The 18,088-nt window shown below is 36.0% G+C and overlaps 1 protein-coding gene across 2 annotated transcripts in view; it reads right to left on the bottom strand.

The window, feature by feature from the left end:
• LOC110114772 (DExH-box ATP-dependent RNA helicase DExH3) overlaps nucleotides 1-15,795 on the bottom strand; it is a 31,544-nt gene extending 15,749 nt beyond the window's left edge. The window contains exons 1-10 of one of the 2 annotated variants that reach the window (XM_020847763.2): nucleotides 15,406-15,795; nucleotides 14,551-14,705; nucleotides 14,382-14,469; nucleotides 14,062-14,298; nucleotides 13,615-13,710; nucleotides 12,254-12,442; nucleotides 11,991-12,150; nucleotides 11,744-11,874; nucleotides 5,774-5,944; nucleotides 5,409-5,681 (exon numbers count right to left, since the gene is read on the bottom strand). In XM_020847763.2, coding sequence (XP_020703422.1) covers nucleotides 5,409-5,681; nucleotides 5,774-5,944; nucleotides 11,744-11,874; nucleotides 11,991-12,150; nucleotides 12,254-12,442; nucleotides 13,615-13,710; nucleotides 14,062-14,298; nucleotides 14,382-14,469; nucleotides 14,551-14,705; nucleotides 15,406-15,642 — 1,737 coding nt within the window. In that variant the 5' untranslated portion in view covers nucleotides 15,643-15,795. Of the gene's footprint in view, nucleotides 1-5,408; nucleotides 5,682-5,773; nucleotides 5,945-11,743; nucleotides 11,875-11,990; nucleotides 12,151-12,253; nucleotides 12,443-13,614; nucleotides 13,711-14,061; nucleotides 14,299-14,381; nucleotides 14,470-14,550; nucleotides 14,706-15,110; nucleotides 15,238-15,405 lie in introns of those variants that run through there. The other variant, XM_028694175.1, reaches the window with a different exon arrangement.
• Nucleotides 15,796-18,088: the final 2,293 nt, after the last annotated feature.

Genomic DNA, 18,088 nt, shown 5'->3' with positions numbered 1-18,088 from the left:
TCGGGGAGCTCGGCTTCGGACTGGATGGAGGAGCTCGGGATTGAGGTAAGAAGCTCTCTCTCTCTCTCTCTCTCTCTCTCTCTCTCTCTCTGTGGACGTCGGGCTGGACCGGACAGAGCAAGGGGAACGGAACAGGGAGCTCAGTCGCTGGAGAGGAGATCGAGCGTGAGGGAGCGTAGTGGAGTTGGAGAGCTCGATCGTGCGGAAGCAAAGAGCGTCGAAAGAGCAGAGGTATCGGGGGAGAGCGAGAGCGGAAGAGCAGCCTTGGGTCGGTATTTAACGAAGTCTTGAGCGCTCGATCGAGGCGAGATCACCGATTTTGAGCAGGATTTCACGGGATTTTGACAGCTCCGGCAGTGATACGAGGTTTCCGGGATTTCTGGCGGGATTCGCGTATTAGCATCGATGCATCCGAGGTATTGAGCAGGATTTTGGGGATTTGCAGCAGAATTTTGTGGATTCGTCAGTCAAGGTATAATTTTGAGCTTCTTTCTTTTTTTTTTCCTTTGGATTTAACATGCAGGTCAACACTATTGAAAGGAAGAAAGTAAAGAGAAAAATTGGGATGATACTAGGTTAATAACAAAACCGGAAAACATATACATAATTCATGAATCCAAACCAATGTTTGCTAATGTTAGGGCATCCCTCGATAGCAGCTCGCCAAGACCTAACTTGATTCTAGTGATAAGTGGACAAGCACCGACCAGGGAATCATGTATAACAGTATAAGTGATGCCCCACAACTTCAGTCATTCATGTTGAGAAGTAAGCAAGGGATAGCTATTCATGTTGAGAAGTAAACAAGGGTTAGCTATGCATCACCTACAAGTGATTGACAAAAGGGACTAGGTTTGGCTAAATCTATAATTGAGATAAAATTTTATTACAATGAATTTGACAATTTCGGAAGGAAAGGCTACAGAATAAACTGATATAACAATTAAAAGAACGATAAATAATATGTTTTCAAGAAACTAGATCTAAAGTGAGAAATCCACTGATGCTAAAGATTAGAGTAGAATTATAAGCTATTGTGTGCTGGAATGTTATCAATAGGAATGGATAAGGGGATTATTTGGTTGGAAGTAAAATGAGTGTAAAGTAAAGTAAATATAAGGGTTTTGAAAAGTTTGATGTTTGGTTGGATGAAAAACAAATATAAGGAAAAATAAAAAGAATGCATTGTATTCCATTCTAGTCATTTTTGAGGTAAACCGTTCTTGCTTAGTTTTAAACAATAATTGTTTACACCGCTCAAAAGCTTGCATGACCACCGCTAATAATCATTGTCTCCGCCGCCACCCTGTTGCCAGCCGCCACCACCATAGTGCACAGTCGACTGCCGGCCAACCGCCACCACGTCGCCACCGTCGGTCGCCCACTACTGCTGCCCACCAACAACAACCACCGCCGTCCGCTAACCACTGGACACTGCCAGCCACCGGACACCACCAGCCACCAACCATCAGACACCGCTGACCATTGACCACCACCGTCGCCCTCCAACGCCGACCACCATGGGCACAACTTTTTTACACTTTACATTGCATTCATTTTACTTTAAACCAAATAAAAAAAGTAAAGTTATGCATTCCTTTTACACTCATACAAATAACTCCAAAGTATTCATTTTACATCGCATTCCTTTTACACTTTATTCCTTTCTCAGGTAACTAAACAGCTCCTAAACTAAGATGTGAAAAGTTAAACTTGATTTTACATTAGCATGAATTTACAATAATGACAGGTACTTAAAAAACGAGAGATCAATTATTAATTTTCAAAGTGGAGTTCTTCAAGCATAGTTCGAGTTATTTAATTAAAAGGCAAGAAAAAACTTTTTAATAAGATTCCACAATGATTCCATAAGAAAATTTTACCGTGCAATATGAAGTAACTATAGGTAATATATCAGCAATAAAAGAAATAATTGATAATAATAATAATAATTAAATGTAGAAGATAATGGAACTTAAAAAGTGAAAACTGAGAAGTAGTTAATTTTCAATAAAGGATTTAAAAAATAAATTAAAATTTCAAGATGAAGCAAAAAATTCACGTGGCATAAATTGTTTGACCACAAATGATAATCCTTTTTAACTGCTTCAATTTTTAAAAAAATGCCCACAATTTGGATTTGTAAGAAAAAATGTAAAACAAAAAGAACTATATATAATATTACATTGACCTTCCCTATGAATTCAATCTCAAGTGAAAAACATTTAAAATACAGCTTGTTCAGCCTTGTAAGAGCAGTAAAAATTTGTCCCATGCCAAACAATAGAGCAAAGCATCCACATAGCATTACCAAATGAAGATAGCTAGAAGCTTCCTTATATTCTTTGTATTCCTATTTAATTTTTTATTGTTTTTATTTGTTTAAAAGTATTTTTCTTTGTCATAAATAGGCTTTTAAGACAAAAGGGTGATTCATCGTCAACATTGCTTTTGCAATAGGATTTCTGCACTTTCAGAACAAGTCTCTATCATAAATCCTACTGCATGAGCAAAGGTGATGATGTATTCCAGGAGAGGAGAGGAACAATTTATTGAATTTTTGTTTGAGAATCATCCCTCATAGAGGTTTCTAAAATAAACAAACCGCCATACTTAATTATTTCTCCTGTTCATAGAACTCTCAATTAAACAAAATTATGACTACAGTTCATCTTATAAATTTTAAATAGTTATGAGGCTCTATAATAAATTTTCTATTATGATAGCTTCTCATACAGTTCATCTTATTATAATGTGCTCAAATAGTTTGTTACTATTACGGTCAACAGAGAAGCCTTTTTTTTTCCTCTTGCAAATGTCTAGTGAGAACATCCATGACTAAAGCAAAAATATATGACCTTAAGGCTGATCCTTGATGTAATCCAATCAAAATAGAAAAATACTTGGTCAAACCACCTTGGTTTATGCTTTTTGCTGATGATATTCTTCTTGTTGATAATACTAGAGAGGGAGTTGAAGGTAAACTTGAATTATGCAGGTCAAACTTAGAGTCTAAAGGTTTTCGCTTGAGTAGATCTAAAATTGAATATATGGAGTGTAATTTTAGTAGTAATAGACCTAGTGAGGAGATTCTGACTTTGGGCGATCAAGTCATTAATAAGAGTACACGTTTTAGATATATTGGATCTATTGTTCAAAGTGGAGGAATGCATCGGGCATGTTGTGTGATAGAAAAGTCCCCCTCAAACTTAAGAGAAAATTATATAAGATGGTGGTGAGACTTGCAATGCTTTATGGTGCCGAATGATAGCCATTAAAAGTGAAGCATAATACTGAGTTAAGTGTTGCTGAGAAAAGGATGATCGGGTGGATGAGTGGCTTTACTCTTAGAGATAGGATACAAAATGAGCATATACATGAAAAGGTTGGAGTAGATCCAGTGGAAGATAAGATTAGAGAGAGTCGCCTTAGATGGTTTGGTCACATAAAACGGCGGCCTTCCGATGACCCGATTAGAAAAGTAGATGTATTAAATTTGACTTATGTTAAAACGGCAGCCTTCCGATGACCCGATTACGATTAAAAAAGTAGATGTATTATATTTGACTTATGTTAAGAAAGGTAGACATAGACCTAATAAGACTTGGTTAGAGAATATTATAAATGGCCTTTCTTTATTAGATTTAGATGAGAATTTGACTCTTAACAGGACACAATAGAGAAAAAGGATTCATGTAACCGACCCCACATAGTGGGATAAAGGCTTATTGTTGTTGTTGTTGTTTTTATAAGGAATTTTTTTTTGTAGTTTTGAACCATAGGGAGCAATTTTGAGCTATAAAGGAGTAGTTGCCACCCACTTGTCTTTATCAATATTGAAGATAAGGCAATGAGCACTTCATCCTTGCTTGGTTAAAGGGTTTTGCCTCGCCTCCTTATAAGTGGAAGAGTTGGCTCTAAATAGATTAGATATCTCGAATTTCTCCAATCTTAATGGAGACCAAAAACAAATATGAAGTCATTGATCATCTATGTTGCACACACAATCTAACTACCTTGCTTAAGGTTCAAAAGTTACATGATTAGGGACTCTTAAGATAGATATGCATGTGTTATTGTTAGAGTAAATGTTTTATCTTTATCCACACAGTTGTGAGCATATCATCTAGATCATCAAATTTGCAATTTTATTGGTAGAATCTGTGAATTAAGAATAGTATATTTGAATCACTAATAATCATCATGCAATGCTATTCCAACAGTCGTCAATTTTCAAAAGCTGATCAAAGATACATAAATCAAATTTTAGATGAAAGTAGAGGCTTTGACCTTAATAACTTTTGATAGATCATTATAATCATCATCATGGCATTATCCATGATGGTCAATTTTCATGCTACATTGGTGTTTATGTATTGGGAAATAATCAACAAGGCCAAATCCTCAATGACTTCATCTTGCTATATCCTAAGGATATATCTTATCAAACAATCATTATTATATCTATCTAGCGCTTGGTCCTAGGATTTTTATCCACGTGAAAATCCTAGTGTTGTTTATCGCTTGGATTTACCCTTAGCATTAATTCACAAACAATAAACTTGATAGATATACCTATATGGCATACTCAAACTTGATGTTGTTACTCCATAGAAAACATCAATGGAAGAAGTTGATGTTAATTTCATGTTTCATTCATATTCTTATTCGCACTTATCAGATTGATCCTCCACCCCCAACCTATAATTACCAACCACAAAAGATTTCAAACTAATTTTATCCAGATTTTGAACATCATAGAAATAAAGGACTTGCATACCTAGAAAAACAGGCCAAACTTTGAAGCTACTCCAAAATGGCTAAGCTTAATTCAACCATTAGAAATCTAAGTAATATTCCTTGATAGATATCCCTATATTGCACACTCAAACTGTGATGTTGACTACTGCTCCATAGACAACATCAATGGAAGATGCTGATGTTAATTTCCTGTTTCATTCAGATTCTTATTCGCACTTCTCAGATTGATCCTCCACCCCCAACCTATAATTACCAACCACACAAGATTTAAAACTAATTTTATTCGGATTTTGAACATCATAGAAATAAAGGACTTGCACACGAAGATATACAGCCCAAACTTTGAAGCTACTCCAATATGGTTAAGCTTAATTCAACCATTATAAATCAAAGTAATATTCCAGTGAAAATTCTTAATACACTCAAGAAGAAATTTAAATATGCATGTATTGTTTGGGTTTTGTTGTGATACATAAAATCAATACACGAGTAAAACCGAAGAAATAAAATTAAAGCGACTAAATGCAGAGAATAAGAGAAAAAATTTCACAGAGCCATGCAACATAAGTTTTTGTAGATAAGAGTTTATCCTCCCCAACCGACAAAATTTGAGGACAAATACTAGGAGAAATTGATTGAGAAATTACTTGCTCAGATGTGGCCATTGACCCATGACAAGTGAGAACCAAAATCCTGTTTGGATCTCCTAACAGAGGGTGGGCCTTAAGTTGGTCCCTCAAGCAACTGATATCATCCCAGCCTGTCATGAAAACTAAAACAGCACCTGGTCCCTCCTTCCGACATATATGACATAACACAGCCTCGATGAGATTAAACCCAATGCAATCAGGAGTCCAGCTGGCCAAGGAATCTCGTGCCCTCGCACTGTATGTTTCATAGTTTGAATTCTTAAGAACGTCCTGTGCAGTAAAAGAAACATAATCACAGCACGTTTAAAATTCTAAGAGAAGAAATACGCTAGTATCACATGTTTCTGTAAGAGGAGTCATACCTCAACTAGCGTGGTGATCTGATTCTTTCTCTTCCTAGGAAGCAGCTGTCTTTGTGTTTTCCATAACTTATCTTGGCCATAGTCATCAACTTGATTGAATGAAGTTAGCTTATATCCAGTTTTTTCCAAAATGTCTTCAAGAAAGAGTGCTCTAACCGGATATGTAAAACCCTAAATTAAACGAGAAAAAACCGCACATGTAGCTTAAAATCGTATAAACCAATTGTAGCTACTTATTAAGCTACAATTTTATAATAAGATTCTGCATGGAATAAAAGCCACAATGCACCTAGCTCTATAGTGTGAATCTTGAGCACTTGCAAAGTGTTAAACCTAACAAAGTTGACTGCCAGTTTAGTGAATAGTACGTACTAATTATAACAGAAGAATTAATAGTTTGACAATGTCATGATAAAGAATTAAGTATTTTGTAATATTACCAAATTTTATAAGAAGAAATCATAGAGACTTGCAAACAAATGTTATAGATTACAACTAGATTGACTATGATATACTCAAAACAATGCTATATGGATCTAAGCGTCACAATATAAAAAGCCATTGATAATAAAGTTATTGTAGCAAATACTTTAAAATGCTAAGATATTTGTCTGGAAAAATCAGGAAGAATATATTAAGAAGCAATTGCATAAGGGTAATTGTAACATTAGCACTTATTGAAAAAATGTGCTGAAAAATAGATTTCGTTTTAGAAGTCGTACAGAAAAAATTAACATGGAAAGAACCAAAAAAAAAAAGAATAAAGACCAAATGTAATATGAATGTGCAAAAATATCAAATAGATTTAAAACCTTCAAAGGTTTCTAAGGTTTGAGGCAAGGCAAACCACTCTGTTGCTTTCCTCTTCTTTTCATTATTATTGGGGATGTCCTTCGTATAATGCTTATAGTTGCAACCAATGATGGTTGGATAGAGGATAACAAGTGTGGCAAAACCAGCATTGTAATTGATAGTATTCAATTTGCAAATGAAACTATCTTGATAGTATTCAATTTGCAAATGAAACTATCTGATGTGAAACTACGAGGAGTTATTTAAAAATTTAAAAGAAACGATTAAAGTGTTGCTCCTTACGAATTTAAAGCTAGCACATAAAATTTGAATTAGGGATTTGAAAATATTAACTTGATTAGGCCAAAGAGATGCACTTGAGATTAACCAAAATAGTTCATTCAAAATCCAAGGGAATTAAATGCGAAGTACAAGTAACAAAACCCAACGTTTAACAACGAGAATTTCACCTTGGGGCCGTATCACTCAAAGATTGGTGGACTTTTGGCGGAGATAGAAGATCCAAGCAATGAAGGAAGTTACCACTAGAGAAAGGGCGCAGTAGAACTTCGTCGGAGGAAAAGTAGCCGGCGGGGATGGATCTCGTAGGTGACCGTCAAGGCTCCACGTGTGCTTCGAAAATTGACGGTCGTAGATGCTTGCAAGGATCGGGACGACTCTCTCCAAGTACTCTTCCACGGTGGTCTCGTCTTCAAATCCTACGTCGAAACAAGGTGATCGTAGAATGTTGATGCTCCCGTCGGCGTTGAATACAAGACCCCACTCAAACTCCGGGTCCGCCATTCATGCTTGATGTTGGCCAATCTTTCAAAAGAACGAACTTGGAGTGATGATGAAGGAGGAGCCTTGCGCCCAAAAGAAGGGAGGATGGGGATGAGAGGCCGGCGGGATCTCCAGGGGAAGGGGGCGGCGGGTTCCACAAGGAGAGGCTAGGGTTTCAAATTGCAATCCTAGTTAATTCCCTAATTAAATCTAAAATAAATTTCAGAATTAATGATGTTGGGAGGGAAATCCCATTTGAAATTAGTTTCAAATTTCAAAGGAATTGATGGGGGGAATTAAAGAGTAATTATTGGGGCTTCTCCATGATGGCCGGCGGCATAGAGAGGTTGGGGAGGGATTTGGGGAGGGATTTAGGGAGTTTCCAAAGTGGGAGGATGGATTAGGAAAGTTTTCATGAGATCCAATTTATTAGAATTTCAAATTGGGATCATGAATAAAACTTTCCTTAATTGGATTTTCCAATTTTGGTAAGATTTGAATTTCAAATGGAGCCAAAATCTTCATGTCATGCTCAACCTCATTGGGGAAATTTTGTGATGATGTGGATCAACAGCAAGATGAATGGACGGTGGAGTGGGTGGGCGGCGGTAAGGGGCAAGCTGGACGGGTGGGGGTGTTGTGGACGGGTGGGTGAAGTAGGGGGCTGGTTTGGGCGTTTGGGAAGAAGGCTTTGAACCACAAGCGATGTTGAATCTTGGATGATGGTGGTGCTATGGATGCCGTCGGGTGGGTGAGGGAGGGTGTGGAGATGAGGAAAACAAATAAAATAAGAGAAGAAAACCACGAGTCGAGGACTCTTCCAACGACTGGTGGGCCTTGCGATTTGCTCCCCTTGAGCTCTCTCACCCTTCTCTAGCTCTCATGCAAGAAGAAGAAGAAGATAACATCAAATTTTATTCAAATATTCATTAGCCTATTACAAAGCATGAGACCCCTATAAATAGGTCTTCAAACATAAGGAAATAAAAGTACTCAAATGCCCCTTGGACTACAATAAGACATAACTCCCCACAGGGGTAAAATGGGAAAACAGTAAATAAAAAGACAATAATAATAAAATACATCATGACATCTAAATCAGAAGTAGAGGCGCTGAATCGTGGCCGTCGATCTGCGGTTTCGCCAGCGATAAACATGTCGGTAGCGTCTGTCGATGTCCTCATCACTATCTTATTTTGTTGTGTATCCCATTATCAAGTTTTGCTTCTCAAAAACATTCTACTCCTTTTCAAGAAGTTTCAAGTCTCAAATAAACTTTATTTAAATTTTCTTTGATCTACATTGGTGGGTGTCAAAATAAAGTATTTCTATCACTAATATTTTAGAATGTTCTCTTGAAAGGCTTCCTTTCAAATATTTGAACCTTCCTTTTGGCACTAAATAGTTGTAAAAAGACCTGTGGAATCGTATTATTGAAAAACTCCAGGAAAATTTGCATCCTAGAAAGGTAAATTCTTTTCTAAAGGCTAGATAATTGTTCTGATAAATTATATTTTAATTTATATCCCTCTTTATTTGCTTTCCTTCTTTTGAGTGCTAAAATGGGTCATTGATAAAAATGCTATCATCAAAAAGTTTCTTGTAGAAAGTAATAGAGGAAGGCAAAAGTTTCTTCTTGGTCAACTAGAAAAAAAAATGAAGATTAAAAATAAATGGAGGGCTTGGTGTAGAAAATCTCTGTACCATGAATATTTCTCCTCTCTAACTGGATCTAGAAATTAATTCATGTTAATAATAGGTATTTAAAAGACACTTTACTGAGCAAAGGCACTCGTGATTCTCAATTTATTAAAAGAGTTGGGAAAGCTCCTACGCCTTTCTTCCAACCAACCCTCTTGGGACACTATCAATGGTGAAAGAGTCAATTTTTTAAAAGATGTTTAGATTTGCAATTTGTCCTTAGCAAAGATTTATCCTCATCTCTTCAAGTTAGAATATAATCCAAATTGCTTAGTAAAGCTCAATTTTTTTCTTAATATTAGCATGTTCATTAGAAAGGAACCACTCATTTTCATCTATACAATGATACTGTCAATCTTAACTACAAGTTAAGCAGATTAAGCTAGAACTCATACTTTGCTTCACTGATGTGGAGCTCTCTCCTAAAGGCCTTTTTTGGTCAACTCTTTCTATTTTTCTTAATGCATGTAGCTAGAATTAGATTCTCTTAAAATTAGATCTGAAAGACATTGGTTCCCTTGAAAATAATTTTATTAGATAGACTATTTATTTGGAAAAAAAAAATTCAAGTAAACCTTCAACATGTTAACTTGTTTCATGAGAAATTCCATTCTAGAGGATGATTCACAATTGGTTTTTTTTAAATGTAGCTTCTCATCTAATGTTTGGAGTAGACTTCTATCTCATAGTGGCATTTTAATTATACCTTACCTTCGAACTCTTCATTTCTTCCAGGTGAGATCTTCATATCAAGAGTACTGCAAAAGCCATTCATGATATTTTCCTTCTCTCAACTCTCTGGAACAGCAATAGATGAGTTTCAAACACTACCAATGATGATAAATCAATCTAGTTCAACACTATCTCTTAATTGCTTTTGGATGGGCTATGATTAAGGAAGCAAGACGCGTCAAATTCTAGAGAAGATAAGGGCTTTAAATATCCCAGAAAAACATTGTAATTTTTTAAGGAAATTGTAATATATATATATATATATATATATGTGTGTGTGTGTATAACATCATCAAATAGCAATCAAACAGAAAACAATCGAGAGTTAAGATTCATCAATTTGTTAAAAGAGCACTTCAAAGCACACTTTAGGAACTGAGCGAAGCGATGTTTTAACCTTGCGCACCTCTTGCATGTGAAACACAAGCTCTCAACAAAGCATGCTTCTCACACAGCTTTGCCAGTCACGTAGTATAGCTGTGTGATCAGCTCCCACTCAAGCAACATCCGGGTTCATATTTGAAGTTTTTGTTCCACATCCACCAAAATAATTAGGCAAGATTGTGTGCTTTTCATCACTATTTCTCATAGTTATTTAAGTATTTTCTCATTGATTCTTTGGTATCTCCTATTGGTGCTAGTTGCTTCCATATGATTCTCTTCGCTCTCACTTCCTGAATATTTCTTGTGCATTTTTCACTATATTGTTGGGACTAGTAGCTTCTTCTAGAGAATGCTTCTCATGCCACATCTTCACATTTTCTCTTGCTTCATGCTGCCTTTGCCTCTCGATCTCAAATCAGTCACATAATCTCACAAGTATACTACTGATTTCTAAGTATATGATTACATCAATTTTTTTTTTTTCTTTCAAATAGCTGGAAATTATTATTATCGAACATATTATTATATTTGTTTGAAAAGTATTATCTGATGTGGTTTAGATTAATTACATAAATAACTACTCTATGCACAAAATATCTTTATGTATGATATGCAATAAGGGTGTAAACGAGTTGAGCTGAGCTTGAGTCATCTCTAATTTGAGCTTGATCATAATTCATCAATTGAGTTCAAGCTCAAGTTTAATTCAAGGAGTTTGTTTCGGCTTACAAGCTGGATCATTTATTATGTAAGAGAGAAGATAATTTTTTTCAAGCAATTATTATAATAAATGATAAAAAATAAAAATAAATGTGAAATAATAAAAAATCAATTAAAATATGAAAGAGAAATATAGTTCTTGAATATTTAATAATGTTATCCTAAAATTATTTAATTATAATATATTTTAAATATTCATTAATATTTTTTAAAGGAGCCGGCTCACGAGTTGACAAGTCAAGCAGAAGCTGGCCCAAGCTTAGCTTGTTAGCTCATCAAGCTCAGCTCGAGTCGAAACTGAGCCAGCTCACGAGTCATCTTGACTCTGGTAAACTCCCAATATACAATTCATGAACACCATAGTAAGTAAAAATGTTGTATTACTTTGCGCATTGAAGTAAAAAATAATCCTTGTGCATCATATTGTGCTTAGCACCTTGAAAATACTTGGATTCATAAAAAAGACCTTAAATAGTTGGGATACAGCCAATGATGAGTAATAACATGAATCCTGAAAGACTCAATTCCCCTCCAAGGCAGATATACAAGAAAGACAAAAAAGGCCTTCGAGATCCTTGTTCAGCCATTTCCAAAGAAGGAGAAATGACAATATTCAGAAAATTCCAATACTATCAAACCACTGTCCAAATTTAAAAAAAAAAATCAAGCAAGCTACTAGTGGAACTTAGCAACAACGTTGGAGTACTGAATAAAAAATAACTAAATTATCAAACTGCATAAGTTGGTAATTGATTTCAACAGATATGTAAAATGACCTAAGCAATAACAGCAGAATACCCAAAAAAAAAGTAAAAGCAGAAGTAAAAACACATTTTTTCTTTAAAAATATAAGCTTACTGGAATATGAATTGTAGGAGCTCCACCAAAGTAATTTGAAAACATTTCAGCATTCAATGTAGCACTCATTAAAATCAACCTTAAATCACGACGACGGGGAAGAAGATCTTTCAACACAATCAACAAGAAATCTGCACTTGTAGGAAATCAAAGTATAAGCACCAACTAGAGAGCAGATTGTATAAGATAAATAGTAATGCAATTAAAGAGGTACTCGAATATAAATCTGATCAAACAAGCAAAGCACCTTCATTCATGCCTCTTTCATGAATTTCATCAACAAAAACATGGGTTACACCATTCAAATTGCGATCCACCAACAATCTTCTCAGTAAAATGCCACTGGTACAAAAAAGCAGATGTGTGTTTTTTCCTTTCATACCTTCTAATCGAACTTTGTAACCAACCTATCACAGAAACTAATGTTGTATGGAAGAAAGAAGAAAAGTGCTGAAACAATCTCTCTTAAAAGTCACATAACAGTTAGATTCCAAGGTTATGGAGGCTTACTGTTTCACCAAGATTCTCCCCCCTTTCAGTAGAAACCCTTTCTGCCACAGTCATAGCAGATATTCTACGAGGTTGGGTACAGATGATATTGCAAAATGCTCCTCGACCAGATTCTATCTCAGATTCTAATACATACTGAGGAAGTTGTGTTGTTTTACCACACCCTGTCTCCCCAGAAATTATAGTAACCTGCCCAAAATTACATAAAATTTACACGTCCATAAAAACCAAATTAAAATCTGTATCAATTAAATGTTCATATTGCTGTTTCATTACAAGTGGAAAGAAATAAAACTTAGTAGTAAAACTTAAAGAACTATGAGTTCAAGTGTTTCTATGCAGTCATCCTCTTTTAACAAAAAGAGCTTTACATTTGGGAGGTCATGAAAATGAGAATTATTTTTTATAATTCTGCATGATGAAGATTTTAACCATTCTCTGCAAGTGAAGACTTTAGAAAACTATAGTGGGGGCAAACTAGGGAAGAAGGATTCTTCTTCCCCATCTCAGATTATATCTCCACCTCAACTTTTACCCTTTTTTGGCCCTCACTTCTCCTCATTTTATCATTCTCATCCATGGTTCATACCCATGATTTGCATCACATTCCCAGCAATAAGGACAAATTTATTTTAGTGCCTCAAATGATTGGATTTAACTTCAGGAAATGAGTTGAAGTGTTTATTTGACAATGGACCACACAAACACACACGCAGAAACAACTCCTCATTTGGGATGCATATAAATGGTTTCAGCCTTCAATAGTTTATGCTAAACTTTTTTCAGAAAAAAAAATGCATCCTCAAACTTTGCCATGGAAAGCAATAATATTGAACTCATCCTTACTTATATTTATTTGTTGACCGTATGAAGTTTAGGATTCACGTGCAGTTTTAAAATAGCATCAGGTGCAGTGATGTTATCATCAACTATAATATCACGTAGTTCAAGTACATTTGATATGGAATCTGTGGTGCCAGCCCATAGGGCTAAGAGTTTTCTAACGTCTTCTCTATAATAAAACCTGGTACAACAGCTTTTTGCCTTCTAGTGAAAAAGGCTTATCTACTGAAGGGGCCATGAACTTTTGATGGAATTGTGACATTTTATGGGTAGAAAAAATCAATAGGAATTGAGAAAGAAAACATGATAATTAAACATGAGTAGTTATTTTAGAAACCACCTAACTAAACCCATTTTAAAAGGCAAGCATGTATTAGAAACATAGAGCTAGAATGTCAATAGTAACTAAGGCTACTTAGAGAGAAGGCGTAAGAATCTCAAAGAAATGATTATAACTCTACATGATCATTAAATAAAAATAAACCAACATGAAGTATCCTTCACCACCAAGTAAAAACCTGATTCCGAGCAATCGCAGACAAAAGACTCTCCTTTTCCATGTATGCAGGAAGAGATCTTCTGGAATTGAGCATTTTAATGCCCTCGGGAGACTCCTGTCAATTTAAAAGTCAAATTTCCATGTTTCTAATTTAAAATCATAAATCAATGGCATAGAAAACTCAAATCTGCAAAGAAAATATAAAAAAGTTTATCATGCCGAAAGAGAACGGAATAGCCAAACGTAGACGCAGTAGAAATAGGTTTGTAAGCCTAACTTAACAAAGATTATTGATATAATTATAGACTACAACAAGGTTTGGATGTAAAAAACAACAGCATATTGTTCTGGCCATAAATAAATAAAACTACAACTATTCTACAATCTCATGGGAATTATATTAATGATAAAAGGTGATAATGGTTTCTCAAAAACAGTAAAACGTGGAATGATTAAGGGGATCAACCTGCCAACTCCGTTGCAGGTTACGCATACGCCAACTCCTCCTCTGAAGAATCTTTTCCATAAGTATGTCATCAACTAAAGTATCTTGTTTTTCATCAACAGCTTCTTTGGTATCTACAGTAGAAGATGTTCCTTCCAACATTTGACTATATTTGCAAGAAGATGCTAGTTCAATTCTATCAATGTGTTCCTGCAATAAACCCTCAACTCGTCTTTGTAAACTGAGAGGAATCACAACCTGTGAAGCAATAGCAAAATATTAATCATTTTGGACAATTCAAATTGCTTCACACATCCACTGCAGTAGAAAGAGGAAATTGCCTCTCTTTGTGGCCGTTTGTCATCAAGATCAGGTCTATAATTAGGAAGAGGAACTTTGCTGGCAACAACCATCTTCCCATATAATTCACTGCAAGTAGAGGTAATTGTAGTTACATAACATTGAATACTTTGAAGAAAGAGAATGATGAATCTCAACCAGATCTGCTACCTATAGAGCCCCATCCTTTTTGCAAGGTTAGAGATTTGTTCATAGTCACGGCGATCTCGTTTATCTCTGGAAACAATTTCTTGCTCTTCAGGATTACGTAAAAGCATGCTTAGTTTCCACCTCCACTCATCTATGTTGGCAACTGAAGAAGATGGCTATATAGGAAAAAAAGAGTGAAGTTTTGAAAATAGTTTGATACCAAAAAAAAAAAAAAAGAACAAGCCAAAATTTTTTCAAATCAAATATTTAAATGTTAAATGCTAGTGTATTTTCTAACAAATGTCATAGTTTGCGCTGTTTTAGGGGAACGATTAGTGCACAGAAACAAACGATAAGATATACAGGCAGTCATATCAAACGTAAGCGCGCCAAAGAAGTAAAAAAAAAAAAAAGAATAGTCTGAAAAATCTTTATTTGTACACTCATGAGAGCATCCAAATCGACAGTTATAAGATGTACTAGCCACTGTATATCAGTTCATAGCATCAATCACCGGTTTGCTAGACAAGTTCGAATCCAGAATTCAATCAACCAATATGGCATAGACATCAGAAACCTACCACCAAGAAACAACTGCGGTGTTCTTCTTATCAGCATTCAAAAGCAAACCTCTAAATGCTCCATTCTAAAGAAACTCTAGTCTGACGAGGAGAACAACATGACTTATTAAGCACATCGAGTTAATAATTATGCCAATGATCAAACAATAAAGGATTGGGTAATCCATGTAGCACTACAAAATATCTCAAATAAGTAATAGTGTAAAACGATGATGATAACGACATGAGAACAAAAAATAAAAAAACAAATATGACGATAACTGATAGCGAAGTGTAAAAAGTTTCCATTCCTGACCTTCTGGTTTTCGAAGTCACACTCGTACTCGTCATCTGAGTACTGCTCCGCGGCGTATCCACAAAACCCCCGGCTCTCACCAGCTGAGCAACGTTGTCCAAAATCTCCGGCATTTGATGATATCGCAAAACGGAATAGGTAAGGGAGACCGCTGTGCGTGCTGCGACTACGAAATTTCACCGCTGAACTTGCAGTTCTCAGCAGAATTACTAGTCCCGGCCTCAATCCAGAAGGCATCGTACTATGGGGACATGATGGTAGGGCAAGGTCTGGACGGCCAGTTTGGCTGGTTCAAGTAGTGGTTTAGGGTTTTTGTGTCCTGACGAAGGAGACGACGAAACCCGGGTCGATGACGAGACCGGGAGTCTGATTAGGCTTATTTCCTCCGTCTAGCTGGAACTTTTATTTGGTCCGGTGTAAGGACCTAGAGGAAGGTTCAGTTTTGTCTAAAAAAATGCAAATACCGAGTTTTTTGAAAAAATACCGAGTTTTTCAAAAAACTCGGTATTTGCACTTTTTGACCTATTTTTGCCTAAAACCGAATCTTACTCTACATCTAGTGAAAGGACCTAATAATTGCTCGTCTAGCTGAGGCTACTGATCTCTCGTTTGGCTGGTATTTGATTGAGATAATCTTTGGTGCTTTGGATAGAACTTTTATTTGGTCCGGTCACAGGACGTAGCTCTACGTTCGGGCGTCAGTAGAATCGCGCCACGCGTTCTCACTATTTACCGTGCGCCCCGACAACTCAACCCGGAACAGACCCAGTATGGCTTGGTATTTCTCGATTTTGCTAGGTATTGCTAGGTATTAGTCGATTTTGCTCGGCAATAACCAATACCGAGCAAATACCGAGCAATACCGAGTAATACCGAGCAATACAAGTTGTACCGGGTTTTTCTAGAAAAACTCGATACAACTCGGTATTGGTTTTCACAGAGCGGTATTTCTCGCTATTGCCAAGCAATACCGAGCAAATACCGAGTAATACCTCGCAATACGCGAACATAGCATTCCCAGGTTCCAGTCCGGGTCAAGTCGTCGGGCCGCGCGGTAAAGAGTAAGAGCACGTGGCGACATGTTATTGGCGGCCGAACGTAGCTCCACGTCTGGTCAGAGGACGTAATAATTGTTCCTTTGGATAATAGTTGTTTGAGCATGTAATTTAACTTTATAATTTTGAGTCTCAGATTCTTGTTTGATATTTGATGGTATACTTTTATTACATTAAAATAAATATATTCTTGTATATAATTACTTTAGCGATACAAATTTTGTGAAAATTCTTATATTTTTGTCTAGTTATTAGGCAATGTCAAAATTCTTATTTTTATGATTGTCCTCAATTCTCATTGGTTTGACTTAATATATTTATTGACATATATGGGTTTTGATATAACACTCACTAAAAAATTGATATGATTGGAAATGAATCTCCAAAAATATTTAAATTGAAAATTTTCAAAATTAAATTTGGGATCATTTGAACTATAAATTTAGCAAATTTAGGGTCATAATAGATGTTTTAATAAGACAAATTCAATGACAAAGCAGCTCAAACCAAGCACTTAAAACATAATTTATAACTTTGAGATCTTATGCTTTATTTAGGGCGGCTTTTTTAATGTTTTCTAAAGTTATTTTCTAGTACAAAAAAAGACTTGAAGTTGAAATTTTTGTACTAAAAAATTATTTTAGAATGCAGTAAAAAAGTCGTCTCAAACGAAGCATTAATCATATGATCGAATGATCTACATTCTAATATATTTATAGTCAAATCTAGGGAGCTTAAAATTGCCTAAATTCGAACATTATTAAGGCATGTAAATGTTTGAAGAACAATATAAAATTTGAGGGAATTAATACGAAATGTTCGATTGAGTGTTTCGAATTTTGATTATAATTATAAGCACGCCACTCCCGATAAGTCGATAACATCGATCTGATGATGGTTAGTTCGATTGCAGATGTTAGTTGGCTTTGGTCGGATTACGGTGGTTAGGTAGTGATTCGATGGAGCTACAAGATTATTTAAGCCTTTGATTCCTACTTAATTTCAAGCCATCATCAGATCGATGTTATCGACTTATCGGAATGCCACCATCGAACCTCTACCCCTTTTCATCTGCACTTCACCCGCTATTATCCGACTACGGTCCACTTACCATCATCGTCTAACTATTGTCGTCCAATTATAGTTGTCTAACAAAGGACCTCCAACCACCATCGTCCACTACAGCCATTTGACCTCCATATCCTGACTACAATCATTTGACATTTGTCCAACTATAGTCTTTCAACAATTGTCACTTAGTTAAAAGCCCTTAGATCATTGAGGCAGATTACGACACTCCAAGCATGGTCACCTAGTTATGGCCCTCCAATCACTCTTGCTTAACTATAGCCCTTCAAACATTGTCATCCAACAACTGGCCTCCCGCTAACGTCGCCAAACTACGACCCTCCGGCCACAATTACCTAACTATGATCCTTAGGCCACTATCACCCTAATACAGTTTTCTGACACCGTCACTCGATTATAGTCATCCAACCACCGTCACTTGAGTACGTTGAACCACTGTTTCATGACCATGATCTTTCTTCCACCATCACCCAATTATAATCATTCAACCATTATCGCTTGACTATAGTCTTCCTAACACCATCACTCGTTTATGACCA

The sequence above is a fragment of the Dendrobium catenatum genome, unplaced genomic scaffold (assembly GCF_001605985.2).
Source record: "Dendrobium catenatum unplaced genomic scaffold, ASM160598v2 fragScaff_scaffold_412, whole genome shotgun sequence".
Taxonomy (NCBI): Eukaryota; Viridiplantae; Streptophyta; class Magnoliopsida; order Asparagales; family Orchidaceae; genus Dendrobium; species Dendrobium catenatum.
The sequence above is the reverse complement of the archived record's forward strand: the minus strand, read 5'-3'. Positions and strand labels throughout refer to the sequence as shown.